We start from the raw sequence: 20,989 nt of genomic DNA, 5'->3' as shown, positions 1-20,989 counted from the left end.
AAGAAGGTGCTGGGTGAGATAAAGCAGCTGCAGTATGTAGAAGGGGCCCAACTGTCCACGGTCTCAGGAGGTGCTGCTCAAAGGCCTGGGGGCTGCAACCCCACATCCCACTAGCCAGGGACACGCTGGGGTATCTCTCAGGATGTCCTCCCTAGCCACTCTCTGGGGCCACCCATAAACACACCTCCCTGCCTTGCCTGGGTTCTGCAGCCACCCTGCTTCACCCAGGGCCACATGTCCCCCCAGGGGCTGGGTTTTGGCAGGGAGGTGCTGGGCCAGCTGCAGGAGCAGTGTGCATGAGACTGCAGGAAGCTGTGGAGCAGCTGTGGGGTGACACCGAGGACACCCAGGTGAGCACAGTCCCCAGGCACAGCTCAGGAGCCACTTCTGCCACGGCTGGTGCCTGAACCAGGCTGGGTACAGGCTTGCCTAGATTTGGCACATCCCCACTCAGAAGCAGCTCAGTGTGCCAGGATTTTGTGGCCAAGCCATGCTGGCGGAGCTGGGGACAAACAATGGTGGGTGGCTCCAAGGAAGCCGAGGGGAGGGCAAGGGGACATAGGGTGAAGCCTGCATGGGATGGTGAAGCTCCCAGGCATGAACAAGGTGCTGATGGAGCAGGGCTTGGGTGTTGTGAACAAGCACTGGCACTGGGGTGGTGGCAGGGCTGGGGTCTGCAGGTGATGACTGTCTCCCTGTACTAAGTGTTTCTGCTTCTCCCCCTTCAGCAATGCAGATGCCCCATCTCTGCTCCTGGCACACCACAGGGATGTGCTGCATCCCCAAGTACTCACGCAGGTGCCTGTCCTGAGTGTCCCCTGGGCCACTGGCCCTGCCACATGGGCAGTGCTGCTGCTGAGCACTCCCCAGAGAGCTGCTGGGGGTGTCATGCCCCACGCAAGACTGTCCTTGTGCATTGCAGGTGCAGGTGACAAAGCCAGGCTCCTGGGGGGCTGCTGCCAAGCTCACAGGTGTGTGGGCTGGCCAGGGGGCTGTGAAATGGCACGGGGGGCTGGGGAGGGGCAGGTGCACCAAGGCTGTGCTGCCTGGCCTTGGGGGACTGGTGGAATTGGGGTCACACTGCCCTGGCAGCCACTCACTGCAGTGCGGTAACACCACAGGCCATACAGATGCTCCCTCCTCTGTTGCCTCCTCTCCGCAGTCCGTGTGTTCCTGGGGACACACTGGGCATCCCCAGGGATTCAGCAGCCAGAGTCTGACACTTTTGGGCTGTGCCATGTCCCCGTCAGCTCTCTGACCAGTCAGATGTCCAGGTCCCTGATCTGGCACTTCATTTTCCAATCCTATGGCTCCTGGTGGCCCTGGGACAGTCACAAGCAGGTTCCCCTCCTCACCACCCAGGTCTCCATGTGGCTTCACCTGTGATTCTCAGGCACTTCTCGCTCTTCAAGGCTGGGGACAAATCCCTTCTCTGTGCTGCACCCCCACACCTCACAGACCATCCCCACCTCACAGACCATCCCCACTCCCAACAGGACTCCACACTGGCCTTGATGTACTCACCAGAGCTGGGACAAAAGGTGAACAGCCCTGGCTCACTCCAGGGCCCACCAGCTTGACCCATTCCACCTCAGTGGGGCAGGACTGAGGGTGGCAGCTCCAGCACAACTTCATGCAGCTCACAAGGGCCAGTCCCAGCTCCAGCCCTTGCTCCCAGACCCCGCCCAGGCTGTTCAAGAGGCACCCTGGGTGAAATCATCCCTCCTACAATGTTTATTTTAGCAGAGAGACTGAAATTAATTATTGACTGGGGAGCGCAGGGATGCAGGGGCACAGCATCACTGGAAAAGGGTCTGGCAGGGACAGCCAGCTCCAAGGGACCTGGGGAAGAGGGGACAGGAGCCAGGTCACAGCAAGGCACCCAGGACCTGTGGGTATCACAGGGGATCCTGAGGACTCAACACAGCCCTGCCCGGTGGGGTCTCACACCACAGCTGATGTGGCAGAGCTGGGCTGCTGGGGCTGAGCCCTGGATGCACCCGGCCAAAAGCAGCTGGCAGTCCCTGCATGGGTGGAACTGGGTGTTTGGAGAAGCTGGAGACGCAGCCAGCCCTCCTAGGATGCACTGAGCCACTGGGAGAGGGGATCCTGAAACACTCCAGGCTCAGGGCAGCTTTGCCCGCGTCCCGCTGCTGCTGCAAACGAAGCAAAGACACGAGGTTCAAAGCAGAAGAGCGTGTATTGCAAGCGGCTGCGGCGCATCCCGAGAGACTTCCAGCCGCCAGGAGAAAAGAACAGAGGGGTTAAAAACGATCCCAGTCTCTAGGGTTACACTGTGTCATGCAAAACAGCCCTTGGGCAAACCCCATCCTGCCAGTTTGAGGGGAGGGTGTGCTGGCCCAGCCGGACCACCAGCGCTCACCCCCTGCTCCCCATCTGGGGCTGGGCAAGGGGCCGGACGCCTCCCCAAGGCCCGGTGTCCCCCAGCCCTGCTCACCAGCGAGGACGGTGTATGCGAGGTGGAGGCTGTGGTGGTGCAGGAACAGCCCTTGCTCTCTCCACCCCTTACAAAAAACAAGCCTTGTGGGGTGTCCACCCCCCACCCAGTCGATCGGGGCCAAGGGATGGGGGAAACACTCAGGCAACAGCCCATTCTGCCTGGTGGGGTGGCCCAGGGGACCCTGAGGAAGGGACCTCCTCTGTAAATGTCACTGGCATGCAAACTCCGGTGTCCCAAGAGAGGAGGGGGTGCTCCCTCCCCAAGAGTCTGGCAGCGTCAGGGTCCCAGGCAGAGGCTGGCACCGGTCCCACGCAGCCTCCCGCTGTCTCTGGGGAGCTCCGTTCAGCTCAAGAACAAGTAAAAACTACTTCAAACCAAACCCATGCAAGGCAGCTATTTGCTCATGTGTCTCGGCGGCTGCCAGACGCCCTGGCAGCAGAGTTCCTCTCCTCTTTGGGGAGGGGGAGAGAAAAAATATATATATATTTATATGCAGGGGTCCCCGCCGCGTCCGCTCTCCGCCGCGGCCTCATCTCTCTGCCTCCATGGTCACGTTGGCCTTCTGTTCTGCGCTGGCCTGCTGGGAGACGGCGGCTGGCCAGCCTGCAGGCTGGGCCGGCGCGGCTGGAGTCCACATGCTCTGCTGCTGCCCGGGCGGCGAAGCCGTGGGCCAGGCGGGGTTGAAGGCCCCGTGCTGGGGTAGCGGCGGGGCCGGGGGCGGTGGGGAGGTCGCCATGGAGGCCACGGGGCTACTGCTGTTGAAGCTTTCGGAAGCCTTGAGGCGGGAGAACATGGTGAGGGCGTCGGGGAAGTTGGGCGGTGTGGCCGGCGTGTTGGCGGGAGTGCACATCTGTGGGAAGGAGATATGGGGTCAGGGGAGTCCCCACCTTCTGCCTCCCACCAGGGCGTGGCATGAGACCCCTTTGCCCCCCCTGCTGTGGCATATGGAGCCCCCAGACCTGCACTCTGCTGACTATGCTGCCCACGAGCAGCTCTATGTAAGGGTCTGAAGGCTCATGCTGTGGTAAGAGCTCCTGGCAGACAGCCCAGACAGGACCCCCTGTACCCAGCCAAATCAGGGAACCCCTCTGCTCCACAACCCACTGTTGCCACCCTGGGCCTGCAGCTTCCTGGCTCTGTGGGCACAAGGCTCAGGCTCACCTCCTACCCCCCTGGACACTGGGCACGCTCTGGCCCTGCTGGACACTTGCTTTGCATACTCCAAATCCCCAGTTGTCCTGGAGAGTCAAACAAGGCCACAGCAGCCAGTAAATCCTTAAGACACATCTGCCCAAGCAGATTACGGGCTGACAGGCCATGAGAGTTAAGGGACCGAGTCTGGGGACAGCTGGAAGAGAGCAGAGGCAGGCAGCACCCATGTGTGGGTGTTTACACACTTCCAGACACTCTGCACTCCACACCAGAGCCACGCTCGGCAATGCTCCAGGAATTTGCTCGCTTCAGCGAGCACACAAGGACCTGTGTGTGTGGCTGCTGCAGGATGGGAAGCACCATGTATCTGTGAGTGTGTTTACACAGGTCAGTGCTTCAGGCTCCTCCAGGCTCTCTCTGCCAGGCTGGGGCTGGTGTGGACTACTGGCTATGCCCAAAACATCCTCCCTCAGACTATCCCTTTTGGAAGAGCAGCCCCAAACCATCTGCAGGGCTCTGCTGTCCCACTGCATAGGACAGGCTGTGCCACCAGCTGCTCTCCAGGAAAACCTTCCTTGGCAGGCAGCTCTGGCAGTGCCCAGCCAGACCTCCCTGCCTGCACTCCTGGAGTTAGGAAGCAGTTGGAGCTGGACATGAGCACCAGCCTGAAGCACCCGCCAGCTGGTGCTGTGCCCTGGGAGAGCATCAGGGAGCTGGGAAAGCACTTACCATCTGATGGTGGTGGCTGTAGGGGATGTTTGTTTCTTGGAAAAAAGCACTGAGAGCAGTCTGAAAGGGAAAAAAAAAAGGGAAGATGATGTTATCACCAGCATGCAAACTGGGCACCCACCTCATCCCTGCACACTACTAGACACCAAAGATGGTCAAGGCCCTGGGAGGCCTTGAGGGCACAGGTGCTCCCTGTCCCCAAGCAGGGACCTGCGCCTGCCATCTGCTCACACCAGGGCAGGTGGTAACCACGTGCCTTTGGGACCACCATTTTTGCAAGAAGCAGCTACTGCTGGGGCAGAGCCCAGCAGGTGTTTCACAATTCACAATGATGGTCTGCAACCACTGTGTGCTGGGAAACAAAGAAAACCAAACCCAACCCCAGAAGGAACCAGTTAAAGGCATGTCCTCAACAGGACACAATCACAGTCCCCATATTCCCACCAGGAGATCCCCAGGGCAGGGGCTGCAGCAGGTGCCCACCCCATATGCCAGAACATTTCCAATTCAGTTGCAGACAGAGCACAGTGATGACTGACATTGTTTTGTAGCTTCCAGTTAAAACCAGTAATAGTAAATACATCACATGCCACAGGCATATGAGAGGACAAGAAGGGTTGCAGGTAGGGAAGGCCAGGGGAACAGGATGGTCAGGAGAGCAGACACCCAACTCAGGTCTGGAAGGAGCAGAGGCAGTAGGATGTTTGGGGGGGTGCACAGCACTGAGCTGATGCAGAAATGGTGAAAAGCTCTTTACTCAGAGGGTGGTGGGGCCCTGGCACAGGTTGCCCGGTGGCTGCCCCATCCTTGAAGTGTCCAAGGCCAGGTTTGATGGGGCTCGGAGCAACCTGGGATAGTGGAAGGTGTCCCTGCCCATGGCAGGGGGGGGTAGAATGAGATGACCTGAAAGATCCCTCCCAACCCAAACCATTCTGTGATTCCATGGTGGTGACTCCTGTTCTGTGCCAGGCTTCAACTGAGTCAGGGCTAGAAAACAATGTTTTGATTCAGTTGCAGATGAGACTTGATGGAAATGTAAGAGAACTGATTTGGATTCAGTTCTGGTTGAAGGAAAAGCCCCCTTCAGTCCCATTCAGGCCTCTCCCCAGGGCCTGCAGGTCTCCACTCTGGGGTGTGAGGTGTGGGGCTGTGGCCAGGTGCTGCCACACTGCCTGAGACTTTGCTCCCTTCCTGAAAGCCAGGGATTTGGGTTACCCAAGCTGCTGGGGAAAAAAAGACGAAAAGGCCTGGAAAAAGCACAGGGAGGTTGTACCAAACCCTGCCCAACTGCAGCAGCCACAGTCCTGCCACCACACACGCTCCTCATCCCAGTGTCCACATGCTCCTGTGTCATTCCCAGAGCCAGGGTGAACGACAGCAAGTCAGCTCAGCTCACTGATCCAATGGGAAAACTAGTTTTGCCCCAAACATCCAGGCTGGCAGGCCCTGGGAAGGCAAAGGGGTTTATGGTTTCCTGGCTAAACAGCAGAAAACTATTGGCACAACCAGGTGGCAGCCAGAGCAATGTCTGCAAACAATGATCCAGACCTGGGGGGGGAAGGGGGGGAAGCAATTCCTGCTGCAGAGTCTGGCAGCTCCCAGACCTCAGGGGGAACGTGCAATAGCTGGGCTGGCAAGGCTCTTCCCTGCAATAGCTGCATTTAGTAACACAGCACCTGAACTCTGCACCCGGCCACGCTGCAAGCTCAGAGCCCTCAGCTCCTGCAGGCAGGATCCACCGGATCCCAGCAATGGCCATACAGCAGGAATAGGGTCTGTGGCCCTGGAGAGCGCTCTGAACAGGACAGCACATGGCTCTGAATTAAGGATATGTTTGACAGAGACACAGACACTTCTGAGGCAGTGACACCCCCCCATCACGCTACCCTTCGTCCTGGGTGAGGTCCGACGTCAACACCCACAGGCCCTAATGCTGACAGATCGTGATAAGAGAGGGGTAACAGCAAATGGGAAACACAGGCAGAGGTGTGGGCACAGCCAGATACCATAAACTGATTAAATCTGCTCTGTGCTCTTGTTTTCCGAGTGGCCTCATATCTGGGACTGTGCCACTGGCAGACAGGGGCAAAGAAGGTCCCTGCTGTCCCCCAGAGCTTCCCACCAATCCCTGCCAGCGCTGGGATGAAAGCTGAGACTGGGCAGAGGAAGCACTCTGCCAGGGCAGGCCCCTCTGCCTAAAACAGTGTCTCCTCCCCTCTGTCTGCCCCTTTCCAGGCACGGCAGAAACAAACCCTGTGCCCAGCACAAAGCCCACGACCCGCAGTCACCTCCCAAGGGACCTGCAGAGCCCCAGCCCGGCAAGCAAGGGGCCCGTGCTCCCCTTGGTGCCACGGGGGGCCAGGGACACACAAGTAACCAAAGCTGCTGATGCCACCTGGTCTCCAGACAGCGTCACAAGTGCCACGGTGACTGGTGCAACAGCAAAGCCAATTAAGGCTCCTCTGCTGGAGAAGGAGCCCGAGCCCAGCTCAGCTCTGACCCTGAACCAAAAGCCCCATTACCTGTGTCACCCTGGTGTGAGTGGGAGCAGGGCAGCCCCACCCCCACGGCCAGGCCATGCTCAGAGGTGACTGGGCCACTGTGCCCCCTCCCAGGATGCAAAACCAGGAGCTTCACAGGAGAGGGATCCCACAGGGACCCTGCCAGGGCGCCAAGAGGCACCTGTGGTGACCCAGCCAGAGAGAGGGTGGCTGAAGGTGTCAGCCCTGTCAGCATGGGGCAGCAAGCAGCAGGGGCAGCCCTGAGGGCACCCTGTCCTTGAACCACCAAGGAAGGGGCTTCATGAAACATAAATACATAAAAGGAAGTGAAACCCAGCCATGGCCACAGTGAGTGAAGCCAGACACCTGCTCCTCCCCTTGTTCCCCACACACAACCTCTCTACACTGAATGGAGGCTCTTAGCACCAGGAAAAGGAAGGAATGGGTGGGTTTTTTTAAAAGCAGTTTCTTCTTATCCTTCCCAAGCAGCCCCAAGGGCAATGAGCACATAAAGCCAAATAATACCTTTCTACCTGAGAAGGAGCCTGATCCATTGCCCAGCCTCATGTGAGACTCTGCAAACTCTGAAATGTCTGCCTTGTAACCTGCTGGGTTCCAACCACGGAGGAGGGACCTGCTGCTCCCTGGCTTCTCCCAAAAAGCCAGCCCCTGGAAGCCAAGTGCCAGCCTTCACCCAGTGACACTCCAAGTTGTTTTCTTGGGCATGTAAACCTCCCCCTGGGATCAGCCATGGCACTGCTCCAGCTGCTGGAGGGCTGGGCTGGCAGTGCCATTTTGGCTGGCAGTGCCATTTCGGCTGGCACCCACGGCAGCCATCCCTGGAAGCATGGAAGGGCCCAGAGAGCTCCAAGAGCTGCAAACTAAACTGGGCACAACAGGAGAAAGCCTGCCCAGGGTCCCTAAGAAACAGGAGTGGAGTCACAGTGAGTGGGAGAGGCGATCCACACCCCACCCATGAACTGCCCTGCTCCCCAGGGATAGATGGGATGATAAAAAAAAAAAAGGCTCCCTAGTGAACCCCCCGAGTACAGGACAGACCCTGATCAGCTCACACCACATCCAAAGCTGACTGTATCCCAAATGTTTTCCTGACCTCCCGCCCTTCTCACTGTCCTGGATCATGCTCCTTCCACCCTGGAAAAACTCTTGAGTCTATCAGGACTGGAAAGACACACACAGAGCAAACCCTCTCTGCAGCCCCCACTTCATCTTCCTACACACAATGGCCCCTGAGCAGCCAGCCTCAAAGCAGTCCAAGCCCAGGGAAGTGGTCCCAAAACACCAGCAACCCAAAGCTGTCCGTGTTTCACAGCAGCCTCCCTCTCCCTCCTGCCGGTGATGAACACCCCAGGGGCTGTCACAGGCAGCAAGTGGGACACTTGCCCACATACGAAAGATCCTGGCCAGGGCAGACGGACGCCAGGAGTGCCCTGGCCAGGACAGAGGCACAGAACTGGGACAACCCAACTCCTCCTGTGTGTTACTGGGCCACTGAGCTAGCCTGGCTCCCCTATACAGAACACCTCTCCCCGTGGTGGTCTTACAGGCAGAAGCCAGAATCCTCAGGTACAAGCAGGCTGATCCAATTCACACCGTGCCCCTGGAGCAGCGCTTTGACTCCAAGGAGACAGTTAATTTATGCTGCCTTCCCTCGTACTGAACTTGCCTGAACTCCCCCGATTTATACTCACTGAAGATGCAGACCAGCCAGCAAACGGCTGCTGCACTGGAATAACAAAAGCCTCGGGAGTATCTCAGAAAGGAGGTGAAAGCAGGCTGGAGTGGTCGGGAGGTGATCCCTCCCCAGCGTGGCTCCCAGAAGGAGCCGTGCCCAGCGGCCATTTTGCAAAGGGAATTATCTGACCGTTGCACCAAAAGTGAGTGGGAACATGGTAACGGCAGCGTTTGTTTACAGCCCAGCTTCCTCTGAGTCATGTGAGTGCCCAGCCGGCAGGAGACGGCTGTTTGTACTTGTGCAACTCGCCAAACGGTGGCAAAGTTCTGCAAAAAAGCCTTTTGAAAGACACGTTAAAACTTCTGTCATCCCTCCCCGGCTCTTTTGCGACACGCACGGAGGTGGTGGAAGAGGATCCCGCCTGTCCCAGAGGGCCACTGTCAGGCTGTGTTAGTAAACAAACGCCGGAGCACATTACACATGCAACACATCCCACGCCAGCGGCGCTCCCGTTCACCGGGCACGGCGGTGGGGATCGCGGGCCCGGCCTTCCGCACATCCCTGCGAGCCCAGCCCGCGCTCCCCGGCCACGCACGGCTCGCTCTGGGATCCTCCTGGCCTGTGATAGAGCATCTGGGAATGCTGTGCCCGCACGGCGATGGACGGCTCCCGTGCCGGGTCCATCCGGTCGCTGTTCCGTTACGGAACGAGCCCGGGACAACCCGGCCAGCAGCAACCGAGCCACCTGGGCGGGAGGAGAGGTGCTCCAGCCACGGGGGTGCACAAACGGAGCCTCCTGCTCCCCGGCCTGACTCAGACCCGCTCCCGCAGCACAGCACAGCACAGATACTTCAATTACCGAGGTGCCATTAGCGTCAAATCCATCAGCTCCAGCCTAGGGAGCTGCAGAAGGAAAGGAAAAATCCTATTTAGAAAGCAATTTGCTGGCGATAGCCACCGCACTCCTCTTTGCTCCCTGCACTTCAGGTCCGGGGATCTCCGCAGGAGCTGAGCACCCTGAAAGGCACCGGGGAGCTCCCCCGGCACCCCCCGCCCCACGCGCGGCGTTAACCCCTGTCAATGTCACGGAGTATCCCACCCGCGAGCGAGAGGAAAAGGCGTCTGGAGCCAGAAAAGCCTTGACCTACAAAGTCTCCTCTCCCACGGCTGCCCGAGAACTCAAATACTCCGGGGAAGGGCCGTGGGAAAGGCTGCGCTGGGGTTTTCCAGCCCACGGCCACGCGAGAGGGCTAGGGCGGAGGCGGGGGGGGAACAGGAGGAGGGTTCGGCGGATTCGGCGCCCCCGGCCCGGCCGCGGTCCGGCATGGGGCCCCGGCGGGCTGCGGGCCCCTCTCTGCGCACCCCCCGCGCAACGTGGCCGCCCGATCCCCCGCCCCGCGTGGCGCCCACGCTCCCTCGGGCACCCCCGGGGGCCCGGCCCGCGCCCCGCCGCCGCCGCGCGTGGGCGGGCGGGGGGGCAGCGGCGTGTCCGCGGGGCCGGGCACCGATCCACGCCGCTCGAACCCCCCCCCCCCCCGGATGCCCCCACGCGGGGACCCGCCCGGGGCCGGTACCGGGGCGGCGGCCTCACCTCGAACTGCCAGTGGGCCGCCTGCAGCAGCTGCTTGGCCTGGTCGGCGGCGCATCCGGCCGCCAGCACGAACTGGTTGATCATCACCTGGTGCTTAAGTTCGTCCATGGCCCCGGCCCCGGCCCCCGCCGCCCTCAGGGCGCCGCCAGCACGGCGGGGCCGGCGGCTCACGCCAATGTTTACCGGGCACTGACTCACGGCGCCCGCCCAGCCCCGCCCACGGCCGCCCGGGGCGGGGCGGTGCGGCCCGGCCCGCATGGCGCCACTGGGACTTGTAGTTCTCTCTCACCGCGCCGTCCCGCCGCCCTGCCCCCGCCCGGACCACAACTCCCAGCAGGCCGCGCTTTGTTTGCGGAGCTCTCGGCGCGCGTTGAGTGACGCTCGGGGCCGGCCAACCGCGGCCCGCGGCTCGGTAGTACCTGACCGTATATGGTCAACAACGGCGCGGCCCCCAATGGCAGCGCGGCGGGGGCGGACAGCGCTCGGGGCGGGGCCGCGCGGTCACACGGGCGCGGGCGGTGTTTACAGTCGGCCGCGTGCGGTTTCCTGTTGACGTGAGGGAGCGGTGGGGCCGCGCCGGGCCGGGGCGAGCGGGACCAGGGCCGCGGCCGCACTCCGGCACCGTGTAACCCCCCGCGGGCCCTGCCGTGTGTCCCCTCCAGCCTACGGGGGTTTGCTGGAGACCCCTTGGCTCGTAGCGTCTGCTCCGCTCCGCGGCCCTGGAGGAGGTGGAGCAGCAGCCCCTTGGCCCCCGCGCCCTTCATCACCGCTAATAAACCACGGGCGGGTTGCCCATTCCCTCCTGGTCCCGTTTTTCCCTCAGCCCCGGCGTGTCTGTGCGTTACTGAGGCGGCTGCCGGGAGCTAAATGGAGAGGCGGCAGCAACGGAAGGTTCTGGAAGGTGCCCGGGGGCTCCCGGCCCCGTGAAAGGCTCCTTTGAGAGCGCGGCGTTGCCACAGCAGATGAAAGCTCGCGGCCGGGCCCGGGAGAGCGGACAATGGTGTTGCTAAGGATAAGCAGGCACGGACACGCGGTTGAGTGGCCAGGGGTAATAACACCAGGGAAAAGATGAAGGGAACTGCCGGCTCCAGCCGGCTCCACCTTTCCTGAGCGGTTCTGGGCTGTTTCCTGCAGTTTGGCGGGCTTTAGCCTGGCCACGAGTGGTTTGTTCACTAACACCTCTATCCCCGGCTGGCATTTTGCAGGTGTTTCCGTGCCGTGAGGATTAGGTGGCTGAAGCTCAAGCAGGTAATGCACTTGATCTGTGGGGTTTGCAGCCTCCACTGTGTGTACAGGAATTGCTCTGGTAGCTAGTTCAGAGCTAGTCACCATTTACCACATGTTCTTTAGTAACCACTCAGGAGTTACACAACCATTCAGCCTCTCCAAACCTTGGAGAACTGGAGAATTTCAGGGCCAAGGGGTTTTCCTTCTCTTTAGCTATATGTCACTGCCTAAATCCAAGTGAGAGAGAAGCTTTACGTGGCAGTGGGACATATCAAGACGTGACCGCTCATTTCTTATGAGGTCAAGACAACCCCCAGAGAGAAGTGGCAAAGGGAGATTTGTAGCCATCAAGGTGTAAATACAGCTGGAAAAACAAATCTCCTGAATGATTATTTTAAGCAGAAAGAGCCAGGCATGTTTAGAAACCTTGCAATTTGGTGTTTGGAGGGAGAAGGGTTGGGCCTGGCACAGCAGGGCTTTCAGGAAGGGGTGTAAGCCCTTTGGAGCAGGGCAGTGTTTAGGGAGGCAAAGTTCATGGGCTCACCACTCCTTCTGGTGAGCTGTAACTCTGTGTTTTGTCTCCAGGGCTCCTGAACCTTGTTGTTCTACACGTACCTGACAAACACAGCCAGGGGCACTGGGAACAACTGAGACAAAGCAACTTGCTTCACTGGGTAATAAACCCCCAAGCAGCTGGACTTTGGATGAGCTGCTCTGGTGACCTGGAGCTTTGCAGGGAAACATATTTCCTTGTTTACACGGGTGTGCTGTAGCTGCCTCCCCAGCAGACATGTCCAAGGAGACTCCTGAAGGGCAGCTGGGGGTGGCTGGAGAAACGTGGCAGTGGGAGGGTGGGTGTCCCTCTGGCCCATCTGCCTCCTCCAGGCTGCAGCTCTGTGGAATCTTCTTCCCTGGGTTCAAAGGATCCCTCCTCTTTCCTGCTGCTCTTCTCGAGGTTGTGCTGGAGAATGGCTCCAGCATCATCTTTTCCTGGATGGGTTTTGCTGAGCTGGAAGGCAGTGCAGGAGCTGAGGTCTCCTCACCACCTCTGGGGCTCTGCAGGCTCTCCTGGTGAGAGAGGGACCCCAGGAAGGGTCACCACCCCAGGCTCTCCTGGTGGCAGGAGCCCTGGCCCAGTTTCACCCTGGTCCTTCCCAGTTTGACCACTCTCACCCCACACCATGATGGCACTCAGGGTCTCAGCTCCCCTGAACCTTATGGAAGTGTTTTCATCCCTTTCTCACAGAGGGCGTCCCATCTTCAGGGCTTTCCTCCCTCAGGTGCAAGCAGCCCCTGGGGCTGGCAGCACCAAAAATGGGGACAAAGACATCTCAGGGAACCCAGAGGTGAAGGTGCAAAACCTGCTCACGTGGCACCACCAGGGTTTGTGGGGCTGTTGCTGCTTCTTGCAGCTGCCACAGTGCCCTGGACTGGGGGGGAGTGCTGCTCGCCAGCCCACGGGGCCCACCTGATGTGGGACCCTGGCGTGGGCTGGCAGGGCAGTCCTGCTCCCTGCCCCTGGCCATCCATTCTCCTTCCCCGTGCTGCTGGCAGTGGCCCCCGATAGGATGGAGGAGGCTGTGGTGCAATATCCTGCCTTTGTGTGGGCCAGTGCCTGCATCCCGCGGGCCGGGCTGGGGTGAAGGCGCTGCTGCCCTTCGGCTCCGCTCGCTCTGGGCCCTGGGATTTGGGGCGGAAGGGCTGATCCCGGTCCTGGCACACTGCTGCCATTGTCGTTGTCTGTCACACGCATCTCATGGAGCAGGGCCCTCCGGGAGAGATTCTCCAGCAAAAGCCCCTGCCCTCCCAGCTGGCAGCAACCCCCTTGGGGCCGACGGCTTCCTCTGAGTGCTCTGGAGAGCCGGGCGGCCCGGGAGAGACCTTCCCGCTGGTGGAGGTTTTGCACGAACAAAAGACCTCCTGCCGCAGCTTCCCGGGCAGAGCCAACACCCCGCGGCTGTGGGACCTGGCTCTTCCCTGCTTAACCCATGTGGCACCGAGCTCCCCTTGAGCAGCATGGGCAGCTGCTCAGGGAATGTGGGTTTGGAGCGAGATGATCTTTAAGGTCCCTTCCAACCCAAACCATTCTAAGATTCCATGATTCTGTCCCCAGAAAAGCTCAGGGAACAGCTCTGGAGCAGTCTCCTCTGGGTGCCTCTTTGAGCTGGGGAAGGGCAGGATGCTCTCGGTTCTCAGGATGTGGGAGGAAAGGGAGAGGGACCCTCATCTGCTGTCTGTATGCAAATTCCCGTCCTCGCCTGCCTCATGGTGCAAACACTGCTCTGCTTTGCCCCCAGGCTGTGGCCAGCTGGCCACCAGCTGGCAACCAGTTCTCAGGATGGCACAGGGAGATGGACCCACTGATCCTTGCTGTGCCCAGTCTGCTCCAGCGCTGAGCCCCAGATCGGCTGCTGGCCTGCAGAGTGAGGCCTTGGGGGTTGTGGATTCATCCTGCTCAGTTTGGAGCTGCTGGTGGCACACAAGCTGTTCACATCATCCCACAGCTGCCAGGGCAGTGCCCAGAGCTTGTTCCTATGGCTGTGCAGGCAGGGAGCACTGGACACACTCTGGGCCAGCACATGTGTCACTGTGATGGTCAGCAGACTCCATCCCTCCCTGTCCATGCAACTTCTGGTATGAGAAACCCTTGCACAGAGAGGCTGCTTGAGCAAGAGGCACCATCACTCCAGGTGCCAGCAGGATCCTGGGGGACACAGCAGAGAGTTCCAAGGCATGATTACTGCCAAGACACTGCCAGGCAGATCCTGGGGCTCCCCTGTGCCAGGTGCAGGGTACCTGACTCTTGTGGTTGGCTGGCAGGACTTACTGCTCGTTCCATGGTTTTTCCCTGTTGTCCTTCCCAGCCCTGCTGCACAAGAGGATGCAGAAGAGCAAGGTCTGGCCCTGCTCTGTCCTCACCCCCAGCACGCATTCCCCAGCATCCCGTGCCTCTTACAGCCCCTCTGGCTGCACTGGTGTGGCCACAACAGCTGCAAAGATAATAACTGTCCGGAAGCACGTTTCCCCTCGGGATTGTTTGCTTATTCCCGCTGGGCGTGTTTCAGTTTGTGTTTACAGCCAGCAAATTCCACCCACTGCCTGCTATCACAGAATGCTCCCGTGTTGGCAGGCTCTGCTCCCTGCTCCATCCCATTTCCCTGAATCCCAGCCCTCTTCCCTGCTCCCAAGGCCAATTGAAGGGATTTCACATGTGCCACCTCAGCTCCTTCATGTCTCCCAGCGATTCCCAACTCCACTGCTGGGAATTTGGGTCCCCAGTACCTTTGCAGCATATGTGCAGGAAGGTACTTTCCATTACAGAGAGTGACTTTTCCCTGTTCCTCGGTGGCAGAGGAGACAGGGCTCGGTGTTGGGACATTGGTGGCTTTTTTGTGCCTCTTCTTCCACGCCATCCTCCTGACTGTTGTGTCCCACATGTGAGGCAGCCTGTGGCCATTCTCTGTTCTCATATCCAAACCTCAGACATCTCCATTCGCTTTCTTGTGTGGATTACCTCTGAGGGGAGGAACCCAGAAAGGAGATACCTTCCCCATGGGAGGCTGATCACCTCCTTTCCTGCTGGCTTTGAGTCTCAGCCAGTAGCAGGTCCCACCTCTGGGAACTGCCCTGGATAATTCTCCCTGGGCATCCCTGTGCACAATGTGTCCCTGGACAGCCCTGAGCGTCTGTGTGCAGGCTGTGTGTCTCTCTGGGAATCTCTCCTGTGCTTCCCTGTGCAAGATGTGTCCCTGGGAATGCCCCCTGCGCATCCCTTTGTAGAGCATGACCTTGGGCATTCTCCCTGTGCATCCCTGTGCAAGGTGTGTCCTTGGGCATCCATCCTCCCTCCCTGTACAGGACGTGTACTCGAGTATCCTCTCTGTGCATCCCTGGGTAAGCTCCCAAGGGCTTCTCCATCTAAGCTGTGCCCCCTAGTGATCTCCGTGTCCGGGTGCCTCCCCTACGGAGTGCCCCATGCCCATCCCTGGGCCCACTCCAGTACCCATCCTTGTTGCCATCCCTATTCCCGTCCCCGTTCCCGCCTCAGCGCCTTCTGCCGGCGGACCTCACGCCGCGCCCCGGGGGACGCCACCCCACCATTGGTTGGTGCCGCCTCCCCCCCGCGCCGCTGTTGGTAGGCGCCGCCGCGGTGGCTGCCGGGAGCTGTAGTCCCGGGGCGGGTGGACTCGCTGTCCCGGCGTGCCTCGCGCCGCCGCCGTGGGTGCGGGTCCCGGTGCCGGTGCCGCCGCCGCCGCTCTGCGCCCCCGGGCCGCCCGCCCTGTCCGCGGCCGCCATGGGCTCCCTGCTCAGCCGGCGCATCGCGGGCGTGGAGGACATCGACATCCAGGCCAACTCGGCCTACCGCTACCCGCCCAAGTCCGGTGAGGGCCGCGGGGACGGGGGAGGGGGACAGGCCGTGCCGGGCCCGGTGCCACCCGGGCCGAGCGGGGAGGCCGGGGAAGGGGCTGCGGGAGTGCCTGTCACCGGCCCGGGCTGGCTCCGGCTCCGGCTCCGGCCGCGGCCCAGCCCGCCCGCGCTGGCGGAGAGGCCGTGAAGGGATGTCCGTGGGCACAGCTGTGGCACAGGGCCGTGGGGGTGTCTCCGTGCCCCGGATCCAGGGCTCAGCTGTCTCGCTGTCCGTGCCCGCCTGGCGCCGTCACCGCCCGTGATCCCGGGGGTCACTGAGGGTACACAAGGATCGCTCCCCACCATGGAAATGTGGTCTCAGCAAATTGTTGGTCACTGGCGAGTGCGGCTGGTGCTGCTGGTAAAGGGGAAGCGACGGCGGAGTTTGCGGGGGACAGGGAACAGAATTGGGTCTGGTTGAGTACAGAATGGCAAAATTCCCGCATGACAACCCTCTTTTTAACTCCTTAAAATGGCAGTGGTTCTCACCTAGGAGCTGTTGGGCTGACACAGCCTACCGGGTGTCTGTTTTCCAAAGGGAATTGTTCTGAAGGCTTAGAGATTTGTCGGTGCCACTTGTGTGCAGTTAGGATGAGCCCATGACTCACCTTGTCTTGGGCCGGCTTTTGAGTTTGGCCAGGTTTAACTTGTTTGAAGAGTTTTGCTTATTCTTCTCAGAAAACAAGTGGTCAGGGAAATTCAGGTACTTTTTTTCCCCCCCGCATTTTCTGTTTGCTTACACATTTTTCTAGGTTTTGGTTCTGCTAGGGCTTTTCCAGACAGGCTGAAGAATTTGCAGAGCAGCAGTTTGGGTCCCCTCACTTTCAGATACAAAGACTTTTTTTGTATGTGAAGAGATTCAAGTCCTATGTGTGTCCATGACCTGCTGGCTGTGACATCCTCGGGGCTGTGTCATGGAGGGGGCCAGGACCCCTGTTCAGTTAGGAGGGGGTGCAGGATCATCTCAAATAGAGTCCTGTTATCATTACACCTTGTCTTGTTGCAGGTTGGCCTTCAGCAGGAATGGTGGTGTGGAGGAAGTGGAAGGGGGGAACCTGCCCAGAAAAATCCAAGAGCTGTGTTGGCTCTCTTAGAAAATATAACCTGCTTTTTTTAGAGGGTTGGGAGCTAGTTTTTTGGGCAGCTGGAAAAGGCAAGTGTCACAGCTTGGCTGCAGCATGACCTGCGTGTGACAGCATTTTAGATAAGGAGTGGATTAATTATAACCACCATATGCAATGGACATGAAACTTCTTTCAGATCATGATCCTGTTGTTCCTGTGCTGTTGAACTGGAAGTTAATGGTGTGTTGGGTTTTGGGCTTGTCAAGGTAATCCCATCACACACCTGAGGTTGGGTTTGTGTGTTACCGTGCTCCCTGGAAGGGGATCTGTTGAGCATAGTGCTACCAAAGTGTTCCATGTGTGATACCTCCCTTGTAAAACTGAACAGCCAATGCTTTCAAGCAGCTGGTTAAATAAAAATATTGCTATTTCCTACAAAGGCTCTGGATGCAATTAGAGGCTTGTTAATTAATTCTCTGTGGCATTTTCTTGTGCTCTTTCTGAAAGCTGGCATTAAGCCAGGGCTTTCTCTTCATCTTTGGGTTTATTTAACAAAGATCCTCTTGACTTTGGGGAGAGAGAAGAGCTGTTCAAGCTCTAGGCAGAAGAAGAAGTGGTGGTTCAAAACCCAGAACAGTGAGGGCTGTTAGGATGGCAGCTCCCCTCCCTCCTTCAAGTGGAGCATGTTCAGAGGGACAAAGGTGTCCTTTGAGATCCTGCCATCTTCAGAGTGATTGTCTTGGAGATGGAACAGTTGGTACCAAACCTGACAGTGAAGATGACTGGAAGTGAGTTGAGTACAGTTTTGATTTCAAGAAGCAAGCTGGAAGTAGTACAAAATGTTCTTGGGTCAAATGATTGCTAATTATTTCTAACTCAACACTGCTGCTGTGAGCCCTGACTGGAAGAAGCCAGTTTTCCACGGGCTGTGTTGGGTGTGTGAATGTGTGTGCTGGAGAGTGAGCCTGACACGCACTCCTGGCTCTGACAGTACCCCTGAAAGACTGCAACAAGTGGTGAGAGAGCATTACCTGAGGCCACTCATCCTGTGTGCACCACCGAGGGCTGTCCTTCACTTTTCCATTCTGTCCCTCCTTGTCTCTGGTTTCAGCAGATCTTGACTTACTACAAATATCTGGTCAGCTGCTGTCCATGGTTGGCATCAGTTTGAAGGATGAGGGTTTGTGTTCTGGAGCAAATACCCCCTCACAAGAACACATTGTGCAAGGAAATAAACCCTAAATACAGGTATTCTGGCTGTAATTTCAGCTGCATATCAACCTGCCTATGGAGAGGGACACAGATTCACAGCTGGTTGCAAAGGCAGAGGTGAATATTCCCTTCTCCTTTATTGGCTTGTAGTGTGGTTTTTGCTGGGTCAGTCACGTGCTCTGGGGAGGATGGAGCAGATTGCTGAGGAATCCACCTTGGTCTGCATGAGCCAGTCCTCAGTGAAGCAGCTTGTTTAACACCTTTGTTGGAAACTGTGTGCAGTTTTGTTGTCAAAAATCCTCTGAAAATGCCCTGATTATTCCTCCAAGGCTCTGGGTGGGTATCATCTACATTTTTCCTTCTGCATCTGGATGACTGAGGCTGCTGTAAGGTGATAGCCAATTCCCTTCTCTGACCCCTCTTTGCTGGTACTTTATAACCAAAATTTCTTGCTTTATGGAGCCTGTGCTGGCATTGTGCCTGCCTGACCAGTTGGGAGGAAGGCCCAGTTTGTACAGAAGAGTAAGTGCCTCTGTGAAACAGGCTAAAAATGGGTAGATTTTTCCCGTTTAGCAGGGAACAGTTGTGATCTCTGTGGGGCTTCAGTGCTTGGAACAGTGAAAGGATCCCCCATGCCCCTGTTGCTTTAGAACCAGTGAGCAATGCACCAGTGCTTCCCACAGCTCTACTCCTGTTCCACTGAGCTCCTCTGCAGCATGGAGCATGTGCCCTTGGGATGGCTCTTCTCCTCTGGAGTAGGCTCTTGGAAGAGAATTCCCTGGAGATTTCTGGGAGGAAAAAAAGGAAGCAGATTGCTCCTCTCTGAAGCTGAACTGCTTTGTTGTTTGGGAATGAGGCTTTAATCAAAGAAAGAGCGGTTTTAAATAGGAGAAGAGTATCCAGAGTCACACCCAGTGGACTGTGTTGCCGTGTACTGTGACAGTGTCACTGTCCCTGTATTTCACACAATGCTGCTGGTTCAGGCTGTGTCTGGGACTGTGCTGTCAGTCTGCCATGGTGGTGATTGTCTGGCTGAGTAATTAAAGAGAACTCAATTTCTGTCACTTCACTGTTAATTGTATTAATGGCGAGAAGCCTAAATGGACACCTCATTGCTTTCTGTTAATGAACGTTGTACGACAGAGCCCATGTTTTGATGGGATTACAGTTGTGCTCCTGGCTCTTGTAGGATGTGTCCCTTCCCAGCGTGTCTCTTGTGCATCCCATCCATGTGTTGCATGGATGTGGGATTAGAATGCTGGCTTGGGGAGAGGTAATTATGGCTGGAGCAGTCTGGTGCTTAATGCTGGTGCAATTATAATAATAAACCCCCATCACTGTGTTGTACTAAATACAAAGTATTTCGGTGTCATTTGATGCCTTGGAGGAGCCTTGGGTTCCAGTTTGGTTTTGCATGGGACAACCTAATGAGTCAGACTTGGCTGGTCTGGGTTTCCCAGTGGTCGGAGTTTTTCCAGACACTGTAAAGTTTTCCACCACAACAATTTCTCTTACAACCACTGCTTGGGCTTCATCTACCTCAGCAGTGTCACTTGGTCGTGTTCTCTTTTATCTGATGCTCCTCTGTGCTTTGTGCTGATTTACTCTGGGGAAGTAAAGCCGCAGTTTTTCTTTGTTCTGTCATTTTTATCCTATTCCATGCTTTTTTATTTATGTGTGATTCTTTCCTGGTCAGTGTGTCACTGCATTTTCCTGGAGGATTTCTGTTTGTAGCAGTTCTGGGGAGGGTTAATCCAAGGATTTTTTGCTTTTCTTTTTTTTTCCTGCCAAAGAGCGTGGCACTTAGCATCCTCCTTGTGCCCTTAACTACAGAGCTCTGTGTAAAGCTGGCCTTGGAACACCTGCTTAAGGTGGTTTTATAGTCTGGGGGGACATATGGGAACAGGGTTCAAGAGGCATGATAGCCTGGCTAAAGTCCTAAAGCTGTCTTTGTAACGGGTTTGGAAATGGAACCTAGGATTCTACTGCATAGAAAAGATATGTACTCCTGTTAGAGACACTGAAAATCCTAAATGTCACAGTGACTGGAAAAGAGGATGCCTCATATTTTCCATCTGGAAGTTTCCTTTTCTTTTTAGTCCCTGGTGTGATATTTAAGAAATGCTTTCTTAAAATGTTTTGCCTCCATCTTGGGCAAACTCCGAGCTGGTCGGGGTAGTGGTTGAGAGGATTAATGTTTAACTTTAGTCCTACCTTGAGAGCTCTAAACTTCGGGTGTCATTGTAGCAAGTGGTTTCTGAAAGCTTGCAACAGAATATCTTTTTTTAGCTGCTGAAAACTGTGTTATAAATTTGTGGAGACAGTTTGCTGCCATTCCGGTTTGTTTGTCTGTTGAAACCTCGTGTGTATGGCAGCTTTTCTGTGTGCAGCAGCAGTGGCAGAGCCTCGGGGGTTGTTCTGCTCACCAGTGTGTTCCCCTCTGAGCACCTCAGAGTGATTTTCCCTGTGCTCCTTGTGCCTGGCACTGTGTTTCTTGTTTGCTTGTGAAGAAAGTGCCTCAGGGGAAAAAAATCCCCTCTCCTTCACATTGCAGGAGGTGACTTAGCAGGAAGATGAAGGGAGTTCAGTCTGAATGTGGAACTGAAGCAGTGATTCCAGCTACTGTGTGTATTTGTGAGAAATCCAAACAATTTGGTAGAGATCCCAAAAGTAGTTCTTAGTGGAGCAGTGAAAGTGTGGCAGGTGCCTTGAACTTGCTGGTTTTGTGTCTGGGTGTTGTTCCAGTCAAACAAGAGAGATCTTTTCATCCTTGGAGATGCTCTCAAACCATGTTCTGGGCTGATCCCACAGTGTGGGCAGCAGGAGAGGGGGAGATTCTGCCCCTCTGCCCCTGTCAGGGTGGGACCCCACCTGCAGAGCTGCCTCCAGCCCTGGAGCCCAGCACAGGAAGGACCTGGAGCTGCTGGAGCGAGTCCAGAGTAGGCACCA

The 20,989-nt window shown here is 57.4% G+C and overlaps 2 protein-coding genes and 1 long non-coding RNA gene across 8 annotated transcripts in view; 2 read left to right on the top strand and 1 right to left on the bottom strand.

The window, feature by feature from the left end:
- Positions 1-2,181: 2,181 nt before the first annotated feature.
- Positions 2,182-10,349, bottom strand: UBALD1 (UBA like domain containing 1). Its single transcript, XM_048321208.1, has 3 exons — positions 10,131-10,349; positions 4,343-4,402; positions 2,182-3,311 (listed from the first exon to the last, which is right to left on the bottom strand). The coding sequence occupies exons 1-3, from the start codon at positions 10,236-10,238 to the stop codon at positions 2,991-2,993; spliced, it is 489 nt and encodes a 162-aa protein (XP_048177165.1). The 5' UTR covers positions 10,239-10,349; the 3' UTR covers positions 2,182-2,990.
- A 944-nt stretch (positions 10,350-11,293) lies between these two features.
- Positions 11,294-12,084, top strand: LOC125334225. Its single transcript, XR_007207101.1, has 2 exons — positions 11,294-11,378; positions 11,943-12,084. It is a non-coding gene; the product is annotated as an uncharacterized LOC125334225 (long non-coding RNA).
- Positions 12,085-15,574: 3,490 nt separating this feature from the next.
- MGRN1 (mahogunin ring finger 1) overlaps positions 15,575-20,989 on the top strand; it is a 50,075-nt gene continuing 44,660 nt past the window's right edge. For 4 of the 6 annotated variants that reach the window (XM_048320970.1, XM_048320974.1, XM_048320972.1 and 1 more), the window contains exon 1: positions 15,575-15,739. In XM_048320970.1, the coding sequence (XP_048176927.1) occupies positions 15,652-15,739 (88 nt within the window). In that variant the 5' untranslated portion in view covers positions 15,575-15,651. The remainder of the gene's footprint in view (positions 15,740-20,989) is intronic. The other 2 variants (XM_048320971.1, XM_048320975.1) reach the window with 1 other exon arrangement.

This window comes from Corvus hawaiiensis, chromosome 16, assembly GCF_020740725.1.
Source record: "Corvus hawaiiensis isolate bCorHaw1 chromosome 16, bCorHaw1.pri.cur, whole genome shotgun sequence".
Classification (NCBI taxonomy): Eukaryota; Metazoa; Chordata; class Aves; order Passeriformes; family Corvidae; genus Corvus; species Corvus hawaiiensis.
The sequence above is the reverse complement of the archived record's forward strand: the minus strand, read 5'-3'. Positions and strand labels throughout refer to the sequence as shown.